This window comes from Platalea leucorodia (assembly GCF_965183815.1).
Source record: "Platalea leucorodia genome assembly, chromosome: 1".
Lineage (NCBI taxonomy): Eukaryota > Metazoa > Chordata > Aves > Pelecaniformes > Threskiornithidae > Platalea > Platalea leucorodia.
In genome coordinates this window covers 100,825,104-100,849,178 of record NC_138823.1, presented here as the reverse complement: position 1 = coordinate 100,849,178, position 24,075 = coordinate 100,825,104, and the positions used below count along the sequence as shown (strand labels likewise).

General features: G+C 48.7%; 1 protein-coding gene across 3 annotated transcripts in view; it reads right to left on the bottom strand.

Moving 5' to 3' along the window:
• E2F3 (E2F transcription factor 3) overlaps window positions 1-21,707 on the bottom strand; it is a gene marked incomplete at its 5' end in the record, with an annotated part of 43,216 nt that extends 21,509 nt beyond the window's left edge. The window contains one exon of one of the 3 annotated variants that reach the window (XM_082309062.1): window positions 21,384-21,707. In XM_082309062.1, coding sequence (XP_082165188.1) covers window positions 21,384-21,707 — 324 coding nt within the window. Of the gene's footprint in view, window positions 1-12,127; window positions 12,202-20,774; window positions 20,826-21,383 lie in introns of those variants that run through there. The other 2 variants (XM_082309063.1, XM_082309064.1) reach the window with 2 other exon arrangements.
• Between the last annotated feature and the right edge of the window lie 2,368 nt (window positions 21,708-24,075).

The following is a 24,075-nucleotide window of genomic DNA, read 5'->3' as shown; positions in this document are numbered from 1 at the left end:
GCTAACTTGTACATTCTTTCAAAAATTAACAACACAGAGAATCCATACACAAACACTTCAGAAACTACAGCACAGAGCTACAAACTAGAAGGCAGTAAGTTTTAAATACTCGGGCGCACATGAATGTTAGTGTTGGGTATTCATGCTCCCAAAGGAGGAGAATCCTTTCTTAAAAAAAGTCAACACCGATCTTGACTCCATATTTTTAATTCGCTGCCTGAGGCGTGGTGGTTCTTACATCTAACTACTTGTTCAATTAATGTAATTAGCTATGAGAAGTCAGATCTAAAGTAGTAAAAACCTTTTATTTTGAAGTACTTCCTTAACCTAGTTCCACACAAGTATAAAAACATACAGTTGGATTCTCCCAAAGTCATAAATGTACTTTGAATCCATTTAGGGTGATAAAAATATTATATAGATTCCAAAGGACACTGTGAAAGTTGACAAAAAAAAAACTTTCAGGAGACAACCAGACCTAGATGAGATGCAATGATTGGCACTTACAGAGCCAGACGATGAGAAATAACATAGGGTCCTAAGCATTTACTGTAATACAGGATAGTTCTGTAGTTATGTAAACCGTGGGTTTTTTTTTTTTTTTTTTTTTTAGTTTAGTTTAAGGAAGTCCCAACATTGTCCCAACAGATTAACCCTGAGAAGTTATATTTGCACCTACAGGTAACTATAGTGCTGACTTTGCATGGAGAGACCGATTTATCATTCGCAAGAAGTTAATTAGCTACAGTTTTGAAAATGAAATTACTAGTATCAGATAAATAAAATAATCCTTAAGTAACCTTGAAGAATTTAACACAATAACCTTCTCCACATACCAGACCTCAGAGTAACAAAAATAAATAACAAGTGCCCAAGAAACAGGAAACACAGTTTACATATCCAAAAGCAACTATTCCTAGAAGCAGTCGGAAAGGAGGCTCCAGATCAGTAGAAGTCACAGAAACGGACAAAAGCATGTAAGAAGAGAGAGAGAGGTAGAGAATCACAGATAGCAGGGACATAGAGACCCTGCGTGTGGCTGACAGCCCCCTTCCTCCTAGATCAGGAGCCGGTACTGCTATCAGAAGGTTTCTTCACAGCACATTTCTTTGACTAAAAACTGAACTTGATTTTCACCTAGCCTGGGTTGCTAAACTCTAAGGACCGACGATTTCCTCCCTCCCCACGTCAAGGTAGGCAGCTGTTGCATATACTCTTATTTCACCGGTCGGTTTGGCAGCAGACAGCTTACGTGGTTGAAATGGCACAAAGACAGACGAGTTCTTAATGTTTTAAATTCTGTGTAATGTCACAAAGAACAACTAATCCACCGAGCTTTCGCTGTGATGCACATCCTACGTCGGCAGTGTTTCATATCACTCCATCAGCCACACCAAGGAGCAGAACAACCTGGGAGTGCTGGCAAAATGAAGATAAATTATTTGGTTCAAATGGCAAGATTTACTTATTCCCAGTGACAGAGAGGGAATGAGAACAAGACAAGACGACAAACAACAGTTCATGAAAAACGCGAATGAGCCTTGGTAAACTAAATTCTCTTTTTCACATCTAGGTAAATTCTGTCATGCCATGCACGGGGCAATCTAAAAAGCTGATGTGATAGCCTAATTTACAAGACAACATCCAAAACAGATGTGTCATCACAGAGAATAAATTTCAAGGGGAAAAGAAGAGAAAGTTGCTGTTCTTTCTCATATTATGAAGTGTATTTCGAAAAAGTATCCCTTTTGGCTCTGGTGAAGCAGAACATCTCAGGCCATAAAGTCAAGCAAGGACTTGACCCTATGTCAAAATTGCCCCACACCAGACACAATCTGTCCATTCCACTTCGTCTTTGTTACTATTTATTCCCTAAACTTCCCCTTGAGATGGCTTCTCCAGAAAAATGAATACTACCTTTAACTCTCAAATTTTAAAATTAAATAAATTCACATTTTTCTCTCTAACCCGCTCTTTGATCAAAGAAAAGAATCTGACTTTCTAATATGACCTCCTACATATCACAGACCACTACATTTCCCCTAGTTGTTACGCAATTAGTAACATTAAACTATCTTGTAGCCAAGGATAGGAAGACATTGCCTTGCAATTTTAGAATCTCTGTTATGAGAAAGTTAAACGAGCAAGCACCTGTCAGGAAGGACCATAAAGACGGTTGCTCCCACCCACCAAAAAGCAGGCAGATGGACTTGCTGACCTCAAGGCTGTTGAGAGCATAACTCTGCAGAGAAATTACAGAGCAAAACAGTCATTCTGTCAAAACTTGAAGGTATCAACTCATGATTATTTTCCCCTCAGTTAAAAGAAAAAAAAGTCTGATTTCCACTTTGAGTTTGCATTGTTTCAACTTTCAGTAGTAAGTTCTTGATGTGCTCAAGTTCAACAATTTAAGAAGTCCTTTAACACCAGAATCATCTCACAGAGTGGCTGAGGTGGGAAAGGACCTCTGGAGATCATCTAGTCCACCCCCCCACTTCTCAAAGCAAGCACAACTAGAGCAGGATGCTCAGGGCTGTGCCCAGTTGGGTCTTTAGTATCTCCAACGACAGAGACTCCACAACCTAAGAAACCTGTTCCAGCATTTGATCATCCTCGCTGTAAAATCTTATGTTTAAATGGGATTTCTTGCATTTCAATTTGTGCCCGTTGCCTTTTGTCCTGCCACTGGCCACCGCTGAGAAGAGCTCAGCTCCACCTTCTTCACTCCCTCCCATCAGGTGTTTATACATCTTCTCTCCAGCAGGCTCAACAGTCCCAGCTCTCTCAGCCTGTGCTTGTATATCAGATGCTCCTAGGCCTCAATCACCTTTGTGGCCTTTCACATCATATTGGATCTGCTCCAATATGTCCATGTCTCTCTCATACTGGGAATCCCAGAACTGGACCCAACAGGCCAGACGTGTCTCACCAGGGCTGAGCAGAGGGGAAGGATCATCTCCTTCGACCTGCTGGTAACGCAATGCCTCATGCAGCCCAGAGGTCATCGGTGGTCTTTGCCATAGGAATGTGTTGCTGGCTCGTGGTCAACTCGATGTCCACCAGGAGCCCCCCCCGGGCTTTTTCTGCAGAGCTGCTTTCCAGCAGGTTGGCCCCAGCCTGTCCTGGTGCCTGGAGTTATTCCTCCCCAGGGGCAGGACTTTGCACTTCCCTTTGCTGAACTTCACGAGGTTCCTGTCAGCCCATTTCTCCAGCCCATCAAGGTCCCCCTGGATGGCAGCACAACCGTCAGCTGTATCAACCACCCCTCCCGATTCTGTATCTTGTATATCAGTCAAGTCATCCCTTAATACTAATTTCATAAGCAAAATATTGCTTAAGTCGCACTGTAGGGCATTTCCTTCAGACCCCAAATAATTTTTGCTGCCCTATTTAACATCATTTTCCATTTTCAGCATTTTCCCTTCACAAGCACTAGCACTGAATTGTGTATGTTATTTTAAGTATCAGCTGCATCAAAACTGTTCACTGAGGCAGCAGTATCCCCCCTCCTGTTCCTTTTTTTTTGTACGCGCCAGGATGCAAGCCTCAGTGCCATCGCTCCTCGGCATTGCGCTGGAAGCCGATGTGCAGTTGCTTGTCCGCTACAGACTTCTGAGAAGTGCTGCTTTCCAGGATACAGGCCCTCTTTCATAAGGCATAGCTTGCATTCCCTGTTCTCTGGCATACAACTTCGCCTTTGGCTGTATTAAACATGCAGTGTGTTTGAATGTGCCTACAGAGCAAGTTGTGAGAGCTCCATTATCATTTACTATTCTGCTAGCAATTACTATCAGCAACAGGTTTTTTTGTTTATTTCTGGGACAATGATGAAAGCACTCCATAGTATTGGAATTAGTGCAAATACTCACTGGAATCAATCAAAAGGATCCTTTTCCTGTCACTTAGCCAATTTTTAATCCAATGCCATACTGACAGTTACTTTTTTTTTTTAATCAAAGTGCTTTACAAAATTAAACATCTTTTCTATCAGCCTCATGCACATGTCAGACAGCTACATCTTTGTGATCTTTTAGTTGGGGGGGGGGGGGGGGGGGAGGCAGGAAAAGAAGCAGGGTGAAGGTGGGAAGAGCTGGCTGTTGGATACTGCTGGTAAACATTTTAGGAAACACCACAAGCGCTTTTTGCAGTGCTGTATACAGGAGAACCCCATCCTCTTAATTGCACGCTACTTAAACTCTACAGAGTTATTTCAAGACTGTTGGACATCCCAACTTTTAGGAAAGTTTTATGGATGCCAGAACAAGACTGGAAGAGCAGAACATTAGCAGAGAGGTAAAAGAGACAACACCTAGGACGAAAGCAGAAACTCAGGTGTCTATTCATGAGCTTTAATTTCTATTCATTACAGCCTAAAGTTCAGAGAAAGCCCATTTGGCTTCTCGCACTGCTGCCTTCCCCCTCTTTCTCTTTCTGCTACCTGCCTTGCTGTATAACCATGCAGTTATTAGAACCATCCTGTAGGCAAAGGACAGCTAAATGGGATTTTCCAGAAGCCTGGAGAAGTATTCCAGTGGAATCTAGCACTAAAATATCACCTATTAAAGGCTGCACTAAAAATTCCTTTCTTTAAATAGATTTCTTCTCTCTTCAGAATTATCTACTCAATTCAGGCTCATGGATTCCTCCACAAATATACTGTAATCTGTTCAGAAGATGAATGACCATATGATTTAATCGTGCCTTCTTCACAAAAACCATAACTTTCTCTCTTATGATTGGTACACCTCGATCCTTTTCATTTTCAAATGCAGTCCCATTTATGAGTCATCATTCCCTCCTCTCACACGCACACTTCTCAGTCTCTCCTCTTCTTTTCATCCTTTTCCTCTTGTTTTAGTAAAAGCTGTAGGTAGGGCAAACTAAAATAGCAAGTTTCACAACTGGACATGAGACATCCTTAAATTTAGATCAAATGAGCCCTTTCAAAGTACACAGGATCTTTCCCTCCAGACAGATTTATAAAAGCTACATATAATTAGGGAAAGGAATAGGATCAAAAATAGCCTGTGTACGATGGCCTTTCTCAACAGTATGTGGACAGGAAGAAGGACAGCCATATTCTCTTAGCAGCAGGAGGAAGGGTAAGACAACTCAGGGCAGCCATGGGAAGCCCCCACCAGCCTGTAGGCTTCCTAGATTACTAAAAAACCTGAAGTGTGGTAGATTCTCCCCGAAAAAATCCTCCTTTTCTACACTAATTTTTTTCCCAACCCTAATTCCAAACTATATCAAACTGTAAAGCCAAGATTACCCAAGAAAACTCAACTACATTTCACTATCTGAGGTTGCAGGTTCTTACCCAAGGTGAAGCAAAAGCACTTGAAAGACAGTCTTGGAAGAAACCTGCTTTGCCAGTCATTGGTTTGTCTTGGAAGTATAAAACTCAAAAAACCCAAAAACCTGTCGTCTTGCCTTGACACCCATAACTTCTACCCTTTCAACAGGCGCCTGTTGATGATAGCAGTGAGACTCTTCTTACTCCCGACTTCCCTCCCACGCTTTGCGCTGGCAAGAAGCCCTCACACGCTCTGCACTAACTTGGAACAAGTTCTGCAGCGCGGCCCTACGCTTTCCACAGCAAACTGGAAATTTCGTGTCCACTTTGGCTATTTAATTCAATAAAATGTATTTACAAGAAAGTAAATATGGCAGAGTTACAGTGTTCCTTGTGTAAAAAACTGAACTCCAAAATAAATAAGAATGCCACGCAGCTTTCACATTTTACTATCCTGCAGATGTTTCAATGCACAATGGTGCTAAAGAAAGTATTGGGAGAAAGACGGAAATTTTGGCAGCTGCCATGGGGAGAGCTGAGGCTTCTGGCAGCGGGCAATGTGAGGAAAGATTGCGAGATAAACACATCTGAAGTTTTTTGCTGAAGTAATCAATAACAAAATAGTTATGTTCAAAATTAGGCAACAGATTAAAGTGATAACTCTTATTTTGTAGCCCTGTTAGTTACAGGCAGTCTCCAGAGTTAATTAGTTACTACCACACTAGTTGAGTTTGTGTGTGGAGGTTTCCTTACAACCACAATGATACACCTCCTTTTAAGCTGAAGCTGAAATTCACTGGTGTATTTTGACCACAAGAGCCGAATTCTGTAGCGGCATGGAACAAGCAGGGCTCTGGGTGCTCTCGCCGCCACGCAGGCTGGCTTCACCCCTCCATTGAGGGGCAGAAAGGAGGCTTTGCTATGAGTGCAGTCATGAAACTCAGCCTTTCTCGATGTACTTTCCATATGACTAGCGTTCACTACCACTCATCTGACCAGGAGCTCCAGGAGCCTTCCCACATTCATAATCCATGCAAAATAAGCCCCTCACCTGTGGCTATTGGCAGTAAAAGCCATCCCAATTGCTGTCTCCAGGGATTCTGTGACCTCTCATGCAAGACCACGACGCCTTTACTTTTATCTGTTAAAAATCAGTCATGTTAAATCCCTGCTAAGAGCAACTGTACCTGTCAAAGCAGCACAGCCAGTCATTCTTCAGGAGGTATTTTCCGATAGCGAGGATTTCTGAGAAGGCCTCCAGTGTTACACTCTCACTCTACATACATAACTTCTAGGCACAAATTACGTTTATATCTTCACCTACTTCAATGCCAGCCATCAGGCTGTAATTAAATTACATGTAGCCTGGGAGCCTTGGTCAGGGACTGGAAGCCGAGCGTACGAGGCACGGTACAATCACAGCACAGAGAAAACGCAGATTCGCAGGTTAAGCAACTCTGCGAATTGGGAATGTTTTCAGCCATGTTTTCTCCTCCATGTGCTCACAAAACCCCTAAACTGCCCCCAAGCCTTTGAAAGCTGAAAGCCAGAGATGGGGAGAGGGCACAAGTTCCCTTCAGCCCTTGGGCGCTGCCAGCAAGGCACTGGCAGCTGCACGCGCTCGGTAACCTAAGCAGTAAGTAACAGCACAAAAGCTGCCTATTTCTTTACAGAGCCATCTGTTAGGATTTCGTTACGCACAACTCCACCAGCTTCTAGGAGATGCTAAGGTCGCGCACAGAGCAAGGCTCCGGGTCCGCTGCCGCACCAAGCGCGGCATCCCACGCGTGGCAAGAGCGCATGGCCGGAGGGCGCGTGCCGGCATTTGCAGCCGAGGGTGCACCTCTGCACCCCGCTGCCAAGGGGCAGCCCCCGCCAGCCACCTCCACCCCAGCCACGCTGCCAGCCAGGCCAGGGAGCTCGCTGGGCTGAAAACTAATCGCTCACCCAGTGTTAGCTTTCAGCTGGAGCGGGTCCCCAGTCTGGCCAAGCGCAGGGCCGTATGAGCCGGGGCGCCGACGCGGGGAGGCGGTGGGAGCGCGTGAGCGGGGAGGGAGGGCAGCATGACCCCGTTCGTGGTGGCACCGACTTGGATCGCCTTAAGCTGACTGTGAAACCGCATCCCCAAAGTGTGCCCCAGGATGGTTCCAGGAAATCCCCTCCGTCATGGGAAGCGCTCCTAGTAGCACAGACCCGATCCCCAATTCATCTTTTCCTTCCTACCCCAGCAGGCAATTAAGGTTACCCTGACTACGAGAGGATTACATTTCATTTCCGAGAACATGCAGATAGGAAGCAGGAGGATAGTTTAGTTTCCAAGACAAACAGCCATTCCCGTGCTGCTGAACTGAATGGAGCGAACGCATTGCTCTGGGGCACAATGGTGAGGAGCAACGGGAAGACCTTTGTCCCTCACTCACCCACTGCAGATACCTGTCACGACTGGATTACTTAGCGCTTGAGTCCCTGTGTGAGGCTAGTGACCATCTTCACATGGTATTTAATCCTCTTCTATATGTTATTGTCTTTGGTTATAGCGAATAGTTTACTAAGTGGCACAACTGTTTAATAATAGCACGTGACTATTGAATTTAATATGCTGAAAGCAAGTCTTGTTCTATCTATCCCAGAAGAGTATCTTCAGAGTATAAGAAGGAAGAAACTGGAAGCATCAGTCAGCAATATTATCACTCTGCTCTCACAGCTGGAGCTGCATCCATCAGACTGACTGCAGAAAACAGGGAGAACAGAGCTAATCAAATACTACCACCTTTCTTCCTCTCTGTTATTGCCTCTCCTAAGATTGCCCACATTTGTGGTTAAATGCAGGGAGTCAAACTTCCTATAAGCAGTGTCGTTACGGTTCCAGATTTCCACTGTGGTTCAGCCGTATCACAGCTCTGGAAAGGCATATTGGCGTATGCTCAAACCACCGCCTTCGCTCGTTAAGGTGAAAAAATTCCATATTGCAACTCTAAAAGGTTCTCACCTGAATCACCTCGCTGGCTTGTCTTCTTAAACATCTTAATACTGAACTTAAAAAAAATTTAAAAAAAAAAATCACTCTGTTGAAGTTGGTAGTCTGGATAAAAACACTTAGTGAAGGGACTGAGCGATTTCACCGTGCTAGGGGAGATGCAAGCAGCTAGTTAAACCGGAGAAGCAGAAGCCCAGCTCCTCGGGATCCCCAGCGCACACCTCATTGCACTGCTCCTGAGAAGGGCTCCTGCTCAGCCCCCACAAGCCCCAAGGCTGTATATGCATAATGTCCCGTCTTTCTGTCTGTGTAATCAAAAGCCTTCATCAGTTCTTTTGCAATTTGAAGCTCACATCACCAAGATCAATAGTCCAATCTCAGCCGTAGCCAAGATGCTAGATGCAGCTGGCTGATCCAGTAGCAGGTCTAGCAACTTGTCCCCTCAGAGGCTCTCAGAAAGCAAGTCTGAAGAAGCCACAAACTCCACAAAGTCACAGGTATTCCAAACATCTGCTGGTAAACGTGGCTCCTCACAAGAAGAGAAGCTCCTAAGTTTGTCTTGAGAAAAGGATCAGCTCATTGCAAAACGGACAGTGAAGCATACTGATTTTTGGACCATTTTTCTGAAGAGAAAAATCGTATCGGGATACCACAGCCCTGTGATGGTAGTCAAAGTAGACCTAAGAAATTCAGTTTCAACTCCACCTCTGAAAGCGATAGGAAGCTAAGTGAAAGCTGAAGTTTCTCCACTCTATGCACTCACAAGAACAAGGACGCAACTAGTCATGGCTCTGATCAATGTTACTATCCAAAAAATTCCAGTCTTGCATGTGTGGGGTGCAGATGCACGAACAGGTGGAGCTGTAGCGGCATGTGCATAGAGATCTCCTCCATGCAAGTGTGCTGCCACATCAGTCCTGGCCTGCATGCCTACCTCAGTTCAGACTAATACACCTACTAAGTTACATTCCACATTTTTCCTCAGAGAAGAGCAGACTGTGTACCTTCCCGCACTCTTAATTCAAGATACTCTTAATTCAAGGTTCTAGCTGGGAACATCCCTGTACCTGCTGCATGCTGGGGGTCAGGCCTCACAGCCCACGCAGTCATGGAAGGGCACTCAAACACAAGGCAGAGTAACAGAGACGACAAAAAGCATCGTCTCTGGCTTTCAGGGAGAGGTGAAATAATCGCAGAAAGTGTCCAGCATTACTTTGCAGCAGAAGGAATGATACATTTTTGTATGATTTGCACAACATTAACCAAAGGGCCTGGGGCTGAGCTAGGCGAAGTATCTGGCAGCGGCTTTCCAGGAGGAAAGCAACCCTTCCAGGACCATTCCAGCTGCTGGCAGGCAGGCTGTCCCTAATCTTCTAGGCATGCCACACTTGCACGACCATTGAAAGAGCCAGTGCTGCCCTGGTGGGCAAGTACGTTTGCTGGGATCTTTATGTCACCTCTCTTGTGTCATTGCACTATTATGTGAAGTCCAAGAAATCTAAAACTGTTCCAGATCTGTTGGCTTTTTTCATTTCAGTGGGGCATCACCATCAAACAAGTCAATAGGCAAGCCAAAGTATCTGATATTTTTAGCTAGATACACTATAGCATCTCACAGATGCCTAAAGTTTTCTCCCTGCAAGGTCTTAACAAGATTCCTCCCTTCTCTGTTGCCAGTTGAGCAGAGTTTGGGGGCTGCTTTCACATGCTGAGGCAACCGAGCTCTTGAAATGGCTTGGAAAGCCACATTTCTCCACTCCACATGAAGTACAGGCAACAGATAAAATGCCCGCCTGGTACAGCTGGTGCTGCTTCCCCCCCTTGGAGGAAGCAGGGAAATGTGTTCAAAATGGCACTGAGGCCATTGAAAGAGCCAAAGGGGAGTCAAGAAAATAAAAACTAGGCAAATCAGAAGGGGAAAACAAAAAGGCCGAAATTCAGATCTGTTCTTACTAAACATGGAATGATTCAATAATTCCCGATTCATTTTGAGGCAGAAATACCTGATTCCAGCCTTAAAGAGTCCATCTTAGTCTCTGCATTGCAGATGAGAACAATCACATTTTTGCTTGCTCTGACTTACTGCTAAATTGATTATTCTCCACGACTGGGAAAGAAGGAGAAAGGAGGGAGATTGTAGTCACCCTTATAAAATTCTTTAAGAGGGTGAAAGAATTGAATGCATCTTACTTTTCCTAGCAACCCTCTTTCCTAATTCTGAAGCAAATAAATCACACTAAGGATAGTATCCTGAACATATGGCTTTCTCTGAATAAGGGGAATTTGCCTGCCTACAAGCTTGCTTTTCTTTTTTTTTTTTTTTTTAATTTTTTTAATTAAATATATCAGTCTCTGGAATTCCCTACACATTCCCCTTCACAGCAAAGTGGGTTTCTGTCCGTCGTCCCCCCTCCCCCCAAAAAAACCCACAAAAAAACCTTTATAAGTATTACCTTATTTCTGTCCACAGAAGGCTGTACCTCAGCTTAACATCTAGCCAACGGCATGCAACCTGTTCACTACTGTTGCATTCACTTCCCACACGTTCAGCAAAAGCATGATATTACCAAGCCGAGAAAAGGGAAGGACTTCAGTGCCCCAAGGCCTGCAACAGTGTCTTTAGAGAATGGGTCGCAGGCAAACAATGTTGGAGGTCTCCAGATGATCTTGCACCTTTCTTTACCATCTTTCTCCTAAACACCTACAAAGCACACTGCTCCAAGTGCAGCGACTCATGGGATGCATTTATATTTTGCCATTTCCTTCTCCGTGCACAAGACACCCTGTTTTGCACAGTCTGGACTTCGAATGCTCCCCGGCCTTTCTGTAGAGCAGCTGGAGCAGAGGACCACTGGGAGGGATACTGCTGACCTCGGGATCTGGAAGAGCCTTCCTGCAGGGGCCCTGCAGGCTCTCGGGGGTGAAGCGGCTGTTGCAAGGGCCCTGAGAAGGTGGAAACACCCCCTGAAGCTCCTCACTCCCCTACCTGCAATCCAAGGCGGCAGCTGGTGGCAACGCGCATTAGACGATCACAGAGAAGTTTGCCAACAGGAATGACAGGGTAGCAAGAATGCCAAAAGGCAGTGGTCTGCTTTTTTTTTTTTTTTTAAAGTAACAAATAAAAACAAGCAACAAAAATGTGACTAGCAATTGAAATCAGAAAGGAAACTGAAATGATTTTACAGAAAGAAGTATGAACAAAAGTCATACCAAAAGCCACCTGAATTTTTCTCTGACTATCATATGCGATTTCCCATGTTCATTTATGTCATCTTCGCGGTGTCAGTTTTCCAGAGAACAATTCTCAGCTCAGCACGACAGAGCAGTAATACCGACGGGCATGCAGAACATTAGCATGTTATAAATAAACTGCTAATTTGAGGTGGGAAAAATCATCAAGGCAGCTCTTATGATTAAGAACCAGAGAAAGAAAATGAGAAACTTGCTTATGCTTTCAGGACACTGTCTTTTACAAAAAGAGCTTTTTCTAACCCCCAGTTCCTGAGGGGAAAAAAAAGAATAAACCCAGTGAAATACCCACTGTCAAGACAAAGCAGCCAGTGAAAATGCTATTATAATTTTTAAAGCCCTCCCTGCCCCCACCTCAAGCAGTAAGCTGTCTTTTCTACCGGCTCAAGAGGTTTGTGCTTAAAAAGAGTACTACAGCAGAGTTGTGAAGTTTCAGCTTCCTCTCACCCAACTCGCAGTTTTACATAACTCCCAAGAGACGGTTTTAGGCTACAGATACCGCGCAGTCAAAAAAAAAAAAAAAAAAAAGAAAAAAGAACAAGGTGCAGAACTATTATACAGCAATTTGGATCTGGGTTATTGGAGCCACTCGATAAAAGTCTTACCATGAAAAGTAAAACTTTATTCTGCTGAGCCGACGGCCAGGATTATTCGTGCTTGCGATAGCCCTGATCACCACCCTCCGTCTGCCCCACGCGGGGTTCCCTTCCCACCCTGTCCCCGGTCTGCAAGGACAGATAACGCCCCGCCGCGGCACGGCTGCCACCCCGGGTATTATTTCTGTACCGCTCCAGCATTGTCGCTCTTTACCAGCATGCCACTTACTAAGCAGTATTATAAAAATTTCTGCGAATATCTATGTTCGCCACGAGCGGGGATAATGGCCTCATTGCAATAGCCTTGATAAAAGCTCCAACAAGACAGCTTTCAGATATTGCCACACAAAAGCCTTCTGTCAGAGCTGTAACCAACATCAATTCCCACTACGCAAAGACATTAGACAAAGTGTGAACTAGCTTACTGTACGGGGACAAAAAACTGACTGTCAATGTGCGGGAGCAACGCTGTCTAAAAACACGATGCTGGCAAGGCAAAATAACACCAGCATATATACATGGTAATTGCCATTTAATTCCAGAGTTAGCAGCACAAGAAAACAAGTACTGAAGGCACTATCAGGTTACTAGCATCACTCAAGACATTATAATTCCATAGAATTCCATTTCTAGCCTCTCTGGTTGGAAAAATGACCTTACAACCAGCAGATGTTAAAAAAGCCCAAGCAGAGGGTGAAGGAAAGCCCAGTTTCCATTACAGAAGCAGTCAGAGAACGCAGCAAACCCTTCAGACCTGATCCTTGAAGAATGTATTTTCTAGTACACCGTAGATAACCTGATACACAGGAACTGCCATTCCACGCGAGATCCTCCCTGCACATCATTTTATATTTTTTACATACTTATCTACTTACACTGTGGTAGCAACCAAAAAGCCAGAAGCCTACTGTCAACATAAATGGACCGTACCAATATAAATGGCAGGCCAAGAGGTTAGCTTTTTACTTCCAGACCTGAAATTTGCCAGATGACACCGCTTAAACGGGAGTCTAGGTAGGAGGGATGCAAGCAAGTCTACATGCCAGTTTGTTTCTGAACAACATGCAAAGCAAATTTGAAAGCTAAGTTCCATAGAGAGCATAGTACACCCGCTCTACAGAGAAGTGTTTCACTCTAAAATTACATCTGTACTTTAAAATGTGTAAAAACCATGAAATCCTACAGCACGGATTCAGTGGCTTGCAGAAAAAAAATTGTATCTGTTACTGCACTCCAATTTTAGTAAGATTTTGTAACTAACGGGTAGAACCAAAATTAAGAGAAAGTCATATTTAGAGAGAACTAGGACAGTGGATCGATAAGCCTGACAAAGTATATAGGAATTCGACTCTTGCACTGCATGGTGACAGCCACCATGGAGTCCTAAACCAGAGACTTTTAATGTCACCTTAATTAACAAGGAAGGAAGTTTGCCAATGAGTTTCTTCCCCCGCCCCGCTTTCTAGCAGTAAGTTATGCAATATGCAACAACCTTTGAACCAACAGCTGTACAACAATCAAAAAAAAAAAAAACCAAAACCAGAATAGCATTGTAAAGAGGAGAAAGTCTTTCAAGAAGTTCATTAATGAAAACTACTGCTAGAATCCATGCATACATTAACCAACACATACATACCACAACTCGGAGCAGGAATGATGGAGCTGAAGCAGCCAAGGCTAAGCAAACACCTCTTGTTATCCAGTTTCCCAATACAATTTATTTTTACCAAAATTAATTGTTTACGTGTTTTCTATGACTTTTCACAGATCTTTGCAAAACGGCTAGCGGCTTGCAATTTCTACGTGATGAGACTCTAAAATCCCGTCAGAAAGATACAGAAATGAAAGCCAAAATAATAGCAGCCTCTGCTTTTAACAGTGGCTTTTTCATATAAAGCTCGAGATACCAAGGACCCGATGTCCGCAATACGGCAACTGAACATCACAGGAAGCACCAAATATCTTCCTAAAAAGCGGGTCCTAGACCCTTGAAGCAGGGCACCTGAAAATGCCATCAGCCTTAGGCAGTGGCCACTTCTGGGCCTAGTTGGAGCCACATACATGTTGGATGAAATCTTGAAAATAGATGCCGATAATAAAATTAAGTCTCCTACTTAAACGAAGTGACAAAACAGGGTACTGGTTTTACTTCTAGAGGTAGGAATAAACAAAAGCCATACTTGCCCACATCACTCAGCGCAGTCACAGAAAAGATGCCACCTGATTCTGAAAAGGTGATCTTCAGTGCTCCACCTTTCCTTCGTAGCTTAGTCCTAGGCAAAAGGCCCTGGGCACAAAAGCCCGAAAGCTGGAGGCCAGGCACGTGCAGTGGTGACAGGGCCAGCGTGTTCGTTTCCACACTATAACAGGGCAACAACTCTTCACATTTGTAAGTAGGACAGGAGAGACACAACACATGCCATTAACCTTAGGCAAGTTCAGTTTGCCAACAGCTACCAACACATTTGCGATGTATTCATATATGTACAAAAGGAAGGCTACAATGCACGGAGCGGAATGCTCCTACCACATAGCAGAGGCCATTTTCAGTATGCGCCAGCTTCATCAACATCTAGTCAAACTCTTGTCTTCTCCCTTTACAGGGCTTGCAGACGGAAATATTTACCACAGCTTACGGTGAGCCCACAAGCCATTTAGAACTCCACAAATGCCACGAGATCCAGCAAATAGCAGCACCATCCAAGCAGACAGCATAGTACTTCAGGAGACACCCATGCCAGGCATAGCACTTCCAAGTGTGGTTTTGGACCAACTCACTTGAGGAAAACAGAAGTGAAATAGTTCCCTTTTAAAGATGTGATAAATTGGGCAATTTTGCCAAGTCTGTCTTCAAACAGAAGAAGACAGAACTGGAATTGAAACCGAGTCCAAATACTTCAGCAGCAGCACCTCAAGCGCTGCAGCAGCCCCGTCCTGGAGGCACCGGCAGCACACCACCGCCCCGGACACGTGAAGGGGCTTTCTTCCCCCCGCAGCAGCAAACACCATTCTGCTCTCGAAAAATAATGCAGGGAGTGATTAACTCCGCCAGCCAAAACAAAAGCCTGAAGTCCAACTTAGTCATTTGTAAGGAGGAGAGTTGCCACCATATATACACACTCAGTGCTGCCAGCTGTAAATGAGATTATTTGCAGATACTGCAAAACCCAGAGGTTTAGTTACACCAAGAGCTTTCCATCTGCCGAAGCCTCGCTCTGGGCATGGCTGGATCTATGTTACCACCACGGGTGCAAGAAGCCCATCTAAACTAAAGTCACCGCCTCCAACCCATCCTTAGCGGGCAACTCCTCCGCACGCCAGGATTAAAGCCTGAGCCACCCTCCCACCCCTCCACACCAGCACCAGGACCAACCCTGCCACCAGAGCCACGGCCATCAGCCCAGCACACACCTTCAGAAGCAAAGCCTGAAGGTTTGAAAGGTGTCATACTTGAGGGTACTAAGAAAAGCTCACATCTTCGTTTCCCACCCAATTCCCCTGGACGGGAGGGGTGGGCTGAATTCCCCTCCCACAGCCACACCAGACCTACAGGCCCTGCACGGGACAGGGGCTCCAGAGAGGAACGGTGCTACTTCATTTTCCTTTTTGCAACGAGCCGTTCCCACAGTAGTCGGGCACACTTGGCCCCTCTTCTCCGCACCTCTGTTTCCCACCCGGGGCCAGGTTCAGACCTCGTGAAACAAGCTGGCTCTGAAAGGGTCTCTGGCTCCTGCCAGGCCTGCAAAGTAGGCCCACCATGCCTTCAAAACATCTTTTGAAGCCACCAATCCCCAAAAGCTTGGCGAGTAAAACCTCACAACTAACACACGTTTGTTCTCAAGAATCACGTGATTCTTTTATAAAAGGACACTTCTATTTTAACATTAATCGCTTTCATTAGAGAAATTAAATGGTCTATCATTCTTCAGCTTGGAGAAGACAACTGAGGACAGAAGATAATGTATCATAAACTGTGTTGAGAAACATATGAGGAAATCATTTTCCCCTACCGCAATATCTAGGATCACCCAATGACACGATAGACAGCAAGTTCAAAAAGAAAAAAAAAAAGGCAGAAATAAAATTATTTTTTCTTCCATACAAGATAACTAAATCATAGATAGAACTTGTTGCTACATAAGGTCAGAACTACAGCTAGATTCAAACGGGGATTAGACAAAAATCACAGGCCATTGGTAGCTACAGAACTCGGTGCAACCCCTGACCAAGGAAGTGCTCCCTCACAGCCAGCAGAAGGGCTGTCCTGTGCAAGCCCTCTTCTCATGTTCCTTCCTCAAACGTTTGCCAGTCATAGTCAGAGAAGCAGGAGGAGAACCTTTCATCTTGCAAAACACAGCGGTTCCTAAGCTTAAAGATATTTTTTTTTTTTTAAATGCTCGCACATACTCACAAATGAGCACGCTGTAAAAGTTAACAGAGCAGCACCAACGTACCTGGGATAAAGTGAGGGGAAAGAAAATGCCTTTAATTGCTCCATCAGTTGAAGCAGCCTCTACAGAAGAATAAACTGGCCCTAAAGTGACCCATATCCAGCCTTTGGCAAGCAGGCTGGTGGCACGAGGAAGACACCTGCACGGTAAGAACAGCAAGACCAACTTCTGAAAACTGAGGCTCGGTGAGCCAATTTAACACCTCAACACCACTGCATGGGAAAACTCCTGTCTCCTTCCTTCATCTCACTCATCCCATCTTGGGCCACCTACACTCAATACCTGCCACATGCCAGACCTAATTGCTCATCAGACCCAGCTCTTTTACCTTGTTAAAGCAGCAGAAAACCAACTCACCAGCACAGCTGGATGCTCCCCAGGCACAGAGGTGCGGGGAAGAGCACTGCCAGGCCAGGGGTAGGGTGAAGCAGGTGCTACAGAGGAGACGGTGAGGGAGAAGCAAGCCTTCTCCTTCCAGCAGCAATAAAGCCTTTGAGTGGCTCAGCTGCTCATGGAAACCTGCCAGAAGCCCTTATCATCGTGGAGAAAGAAACCTACCGTGCTTCGGTAGTTCTGGTGCAGACGCAGCCACACCAGCATAGCTGGACTCTGTGTGAGGACAGCAAAGCCACCACCAGCAAGCTACAGGCTGTTGCTGTACATTTTTATTAGGATGCCTGCTTTCCACTAGATGCTTGTTGGCACAGTTAGGGCAATCAGGATTTACGCCTCTTTGAACTCTCCTCAGACAGCTGTGCCAAAGGACCATGTGGTACCTCCTTGGGCTCAGAAGCAGTCCGTCGCTGGAGGAGATGGATTTAAACCAAAGAAACTCCCTTAAATGCTATTCAAAAAGCAAAGGCCCCGGACACATGCTAGCATTCATTCCTATTAACACAAGCTATCAGGCAAAGAAATATGAAAACAGCTCTGAATATGAAAACACCTATGTCTTCTACACAGACAAAACTTTATTCCTGCAAAATAAAGAAAAGCTACTAATTAACTACCCACTTCTTTTATGCAACTTACAGCTTTCTCTCCCATACCTTAAATCCTTGTTCAGCATTTATGTCCTATTTGGCCTGCTCCTTTACCTAACACCTAGAAGAAAGACTGTGCCTTACCCCATTTTTCTCCCCTTCCAGCTGTGACTTGCTGAGAAGGAGGGAGGACGAGGTACTTTCTAAACTACCAGAAAAATGAGAGAGGTGCTAAGTATTCAGTTTGGAAATGTAAATCCTCCCGCCCCCTTCTGAAGTATGCCGAACCAGCCTCTCCACAGCTCATGTCATCTAAAGGCCACAGGAGTTCTCTAAAGATATTCTTGTTAAGAGGATTTAGCCCCTTTTAAAAAGGACTTAACATGTGGGTGGTGTCTCCATTTAAGCATTTTCTCATGGCTAAGAAAATGGCCCTCTTCTTAAAGGCTTATCTTTATAACCCAAAGACAGTAAGAAATTCTCCACTATTTGAATTAGAAACATTTTGAGCAGCTTGCTTTTATAGCAGCCCCATTTTTAAGTACCGGGATTTGCAAATGGTAGTGACTTTCTCACACCAAGCGAGAAGCCAACACCAGCGAGAATGCTTTTGGGGTACCTCCCCGAGCATTAATTTCTCCCACATTTTCATGAGGAGCCGAGTCGATTCGCAAGCTTGCTGCCACCAAAACGACAGGGCGTCACCACCCCTGTGCCCTCTCCCTGGCCACTGCCTTCCCTTGGTGGTCCCTAGCACTTACCAGACCTTCCATTAGCTGGTTCAACCTGCCTGCCCAGCAGAAAGCCCTTTATTTATTTATTTTGGTCAAGGTTAATTTTCCATCCTGGGAAGCCAGCGGCAGCAGGCCCCAGCAGGGCGCAGGAGGGCAGCGGAGGATGCAGGACCGCCAGCCCTGTGCAGCAGCACTGACCCCGTCTCCGGAGGCTCAGGCTTTCCCCAGGAGCGCAAGCTGATGGTTGCTTTGCAAGGGTTAATTCTTCATTACCGCTTGTGTTTAAGCCATGGCAGGGGTTCAGATCTGCCTGGTAACACTTTCTATTAACTCCACAGGAATCGTGAAAAAGCTCCTCAAGTTGAAAGGGCGGGCAGCCTGGGTCACAGCCTCCCAGAGCCTGGGCTCACCAGGGTACAAAGGCCCAGTTAGCAACCCTCGGCCGCAGGAGCCACCGCAACAGGCAGCGACAGCGCAAGGAACAGGTTTTGGACAGTATCGAGACACCTGCTTGGGAGATGGAGGAGTGTGCAAACTCTCATCTCTCCGAGGCTGAAGCTGCCTGTTGTTGTGGACTAGGCCACCTTTCAAGGCTTTTCCAGCACGGTTAACGCTTACACAACCATAGATAAAGTAATGAATTCCCAGGGGGGAAGCGGCTTACTTGGGCAAAAGAAACTTTTTCATTGCTGGTATAGTCAAACACCTCCCTGAACAGCCTAAACTACACTGCTGTACTGACTCTTTTCCAGTCGTACCAGTTTATATTTGGAAGTGATGGGTGGGTTGCCAGGGCAGTTACATCTGCAAAGATAGAGTATTTTCATAACCCTAACCAGCGCAGGTGTGCTGGCCAAATTTTAGACTTATCCCTACAGTCTTTTGCATAGCAGGGCCTTGTTTTCAGCTGAGGGTCTCGGTCTCCATGCACTGCTTGCAACTCAACTAATCAAGCGCTAAATTTATATTGGTGCTGCTCGCCTGAGCTCGCTGCCTCAACTACCCAGCGTTTTCTCGCTCCTCTCACCAGTCTCTGGTATCAGTTTCTCAAAACAGCTCAGCTAGGAGCCAACCAGGAAAATACCCTCGCCTCCCAGTCCCAGAAAATCCTCTGTGAGTTTTGGGGAAAACTAGGTGGGAGCCGGAAAACTGCGAAAGGGCTGGATCGTCTCCCCGCCAAGCGGTTTGCGGAGCAGAAAGACAAGGCAGAGCACTGGGAGGCTTCAGCCTTACTTCCCAAAAGACGGATCTGCAGCAAACCAGCGCGGCTCCGAGAGGGGCACTCACGTGAGCGCGGCTGTCAGGGCAGAGCGGGACGGGCAGCCCCTTTCCCGGCGTCTGCCATGGATGGCTTATCGCCCTGGGAGGGTGCCAGCCCCAGCCTGTAGATACCGCCGGCCTGACCACTCTCTTCCTCCTCCATCCCACATCGCTCCCCAAAGTAAACACGGGGGCTGAGGGTATACAACAAGCCCACTTACAACTTGCATGGGGACTTTTTTTGCAGGCAGAGCCCAAAATTGCCTTCCTGCTTCCAAACCTTTAAGAGGGAAAGAAGCCCTCCTAGACTCTTATGGCCAGGAGTTTCTCCCATTAGAGAGGTGAATGCTATACCAAAAAAAAATGCACTAAATTCATATTTAATGGTCTTGTAGCACCCATTAAGAAGAAATTTTAGGAGTCCCCTATGACGCCAACATCCCTCCCAGAAAGCCGAAAAAGCCTGTACAATTATTCTCCCAGAATCATCCTGTTATATATACTCCTTTTTGTATTCGCTTAACACCACCTTCTAGGAATCAAACCTTTGACAGATCAAACCTAGGACAGAAATATTTACAAAGCAGCTTGAACCAGCCTGCTTGACGCCCATACCTTTAGGATGCGCTGAAGACCAGGAGCTCTGAAAAACCAAGTATCTTTTACAGCAAAGATACTTATTTAAAAAAAAAAAAAAAAAAAAAAGCTTTAGATGGGATTTGACAAGCCTTGAAACTTCCATCACTACTTCGGCAACCAACACCTGCAAAAACCCACACGGAAGGCAGCTCCTGCCATCCCCACCGTCTCCCAGCTGCACGAAGGCGCAAACGCTGCTCCCAAGCTCTTGCAAAAGTCCCTCAGAATTACAGCAGCATCTGATACCTGGACCATCACCGACTGGGGGGGGGGGGGGGGGGGGGGGGTGGTAAAACCCCGTCTGCCCGGGCAGGGCCGCGCCGGGGCGGAGGCGGGCGGCAGCTCACCGATCCCCCGCCGCCGGCGCCCACCCCCCGCCCGGCGGGGATGCCCCGCGCCCTCCCCCGCTCTCCAACTCGGCGGAGCCCACGAGGGCCAAGCGCGCACCCGAAAACAGCGAGGACAAAGAAAACCCCACGGGGGGGGGGGGGGGGAATTATTTGGGGGGGGCGGGCGGAAATTTGGGGGGGGGGGATTTTGGGGACGGGGGGTGCTGTCGGTGCGCGCCGCCACCCCAGGAGTCACTGACCTGCTGCAGGGGCATCTCCGAGAGCGGCGGGGGCCGGGGGCGGCCGGCCGGCGGTCGGGCTGTCCCAGGCCAGAGGGAGGAGGAGGAGGAGGAGGAGGAGGAGGAGGAGGAGGAGGAGGAAGCGGCGTCCCCCTCCCCGCCCGCCCCGGCTCCCAGTCACAGCCGCGGCCTCGGCGCACGTGTGCCAGACGTCACCGGCGGCTCCGGGGGTGAAGCGGAGACACCGGCGGGGCACGGCCCGGCCCGGCCCGGCCCCTCGCCCCGGGGGGAGCGGGGCCCGGCCCGGCCCCGCCGCCGGCTCCTCGCTCTTTGCACCCGTGCGACGGGACGTGGCGGGGGATTTTTTTTTTTTTTTCTCCTTCCCCCCTTTTTCTCCTTTTTTTTTTTTTCTTTTTTTCTCTCCTCCTTTCAAATAAGACCCGGCAGCGGGGGGTGGGAAGGAGGCAGGAAAGTTTATTGCAACAAAGCGCTGCCTCCGCCTTTCCTGCCCTCCCCCCCCACCCCGCCCGCCCCCGGGCCCGGACGGCGGCGGGGAGAGGGGCCTGCCTGGCGCTGATCCCCCACCGTCCCCCTCTCCCTCCCGCGGGGACGGGGGAAAAAAAAAATTACCGGGGGGCGGCCTCCGCCTCCGCCGAGAGCGGGCTGCAGCAGCGCCGTCCTGCCGGCGGGTCCGTGGGGGGTGCAGTACAGCGAGCTGCCAGCGGGCTGGCCCCCGTCCGCCGCCGGAGCAAAGGCACCGGGAGCCTGGGAAGCGGCGGCGGCGGCGGAGGAGGAGACAACACAGGGCGCCCCCGCCGCCGCGCCGGTGCTGCGGATCTGGATGAAGGTGCCGGCGGCAAAGCGGGCCGGGAAGGCGGCGGGGGCTGCTCTGGAGTCCGTGGACGGTGCGGGCGGCGGCGCTGCCGGGGCCGGCGGCTGGAGTCCCCTTCTCATCCTTCCCTCCGGGTCTGTCCCCGCAGCCGCGTCTCCTCCTCCCCCCGTCCCTCCCCCCCCGGCCTTCCCAGCTCCTTTCCTCCTCGATGCCGAGGCCCCGCGCAAAATACTGGGGGCTGCGGGTGCCGGGGGGGGCCCGGCTGCAGGATGCGGGGCGCCGGGGGGGGACGGAGGCGGCGGGGCGGGCAGATGCGGCGGATGGAGCGGGGCCGCTCCCGCTGTGTGGGGCCGGCTGGAAAATGGCTCCAGGAAGCGGCGGCTGCTGACAATGAATGAAGGGAAAGGAGACGGGTTACGCGCCAAGGGCCTCCCGCGAAACTCGGATTTCCCGCCCTCTTTTCAAACCAAATTTGCATGGCCCCGCCCCCGGGACGCGCCCCGCCCGCCTCGCCGCCTCATTGGCCCCCGCCGCCTTCCCCGCCGTCCAACGGGGCGCCGCCTCCCCGCCCCTCTCCCTCCCCACTGGCCCGCCGCCGCCGCCCCGGCGCGGCCGCGATTTGCATGCCGCCCGCCGATTGGCTGCGGGGGCGAGGCTGGGGGATTCCCCCGCCGAGGAGCCGGGATGCCGGTTCGCCGGCTCCCTGACAGTGACAGCTGCGGCGGCGCCTGCCGCAACGTGCCCGCCGCAGGGGCCGCCCCGGCCCCGCCCCCCGCCCCGAGGCCCCGCCCCTCGGCGCGGCCGGGCAGCGCCCGCCGGGTCCCCTCGTCCGTCCGTCCGTCCGTCCGTCCGTCCGCCGCACCCCCAGGCCCGGAGCGGGAAGGCGCCGACCCGGCCGGCGTGCGGAGACCCCGCCGCTGCCGCCGCGCCGGCGGGGCTGGGAGGTGCGTGCGGCCCCGTTCCGCTGGGCCGGGCTCCCGCCCGGGGCCTCTGCTGATCGGAAGGGGTCGCCTGAGCTCTCGCCGCGGCGTGCTCGGAAGGGCGCCGGGCCCCGCAGGTGAGGCGTGTGGCGAGGCGGGTAACGGCGTCCCGGCGCGGGATCGCACCCTCCGGCAGCCGGAGAAGCACCGTCCGTCCTCCTCGTGCTTCTGCACCCCGGCGCCCGCAGACCAGCCCGGCCGCGGCGCGCCGTTTGGTTTTTTCCGCGAAAAGAGAGCACCCGCCAAAATACTCCCTTCCTTTAGGAACCGGGTTACCTCCAAGAAGGAAAACAGCGGAGCTACGTCCGCCAGCTCCTTCCACGTTCTGGGCAGCATCTTCACTCATTAAATGCCCCCTACACTTAAATGCCCCCTTAAAACTTATTAAATCCCCCCACCCTGCCCAGCACCCACTACCCGTCCCCGGTTTTCCCATGTTTCGTTCCCCCTCCCTCGCACCCTGCCGCCCGTGCCCCGAGCAGACGCGGGGCAGGCTGCGCGTCCCGGCTGCCGCCGCCGCACCGGGCGGACGAAGCCCCTTCCCCTTGACAACGTTCCCCGTTCCCAGCGCTAGCAGGTACGCGAACAGGTTGCTCCATCACGTCTGCAGCCCTGCTTATGCTTCCACGCCAGCTCAAACAAGAGCAGATGCCTACGGCGTGATGCGGTTGCACGTGAACCGAGGGCATCTTCCACCCTGGGCATGTTTTCCATCAAAGGAGGAAATTCTGCTCCATTTGGCACTGGAGAGGCCTCAATTCAGCTACTGCATACAGGTTTGGGTACCACGTTCAGGAAGATACAGCCTGGAGAGAATCCAGAGGAAAACAAGAACAATAAAACATGGTCAGAAAAATGTGTCCTACTACAAAGGTTGGCTTTTGTTTTGTCGAGGTGAAAAGGAGGGAAGAGAACATGGCAGTGGTGATCTGATACACAAAAGGGCACAAAGAGATTGCTCTTCTTCCATAAGGAAGGTAATGGACTTTTTAAGCAATATTACATTTAATCTAGATAATTGGGGATCAATAGATGTTGAAGTGAGGAAACCCTGCAGCCACCTACCCAGGGGTACTGAAGAATTTTCATAGATGAGGAAGACTTCTTTTAGGGGTGATGCAAGTTTGGGCTGGGCATCCAGGACCTTTCCAAGTCTAAAAGCCTTTCCAAGTCTTCATTATCGTCCTTCCAGACCCAGCAAGAGCCGGGCTCAGCTGAAAAATTTCATGTTCTTCTGCAGAACCTTAGCATTGTTACAAATTTTGTCTAAATCTGCAGTTCTGCTACTGTGGACTGCTTTTAAGCAGTCAGCCAGCGATGTCCAACTTTGTGCCCGTGCACAGCGTGAAGCGGCTGAGAGCTGTGCTCAGCGTGGCCTGGCCACGGCAGGTATGGCAGCACCTTGCTGGCCGGGTGAGGCGTATCCTCAGTGGAAGCGGGGAGAAATACAAATCTCTCCCTACTGCAGGGCGCACCTTCGGTCTTCTTCTGGAGCATCTTTTATGGTTTT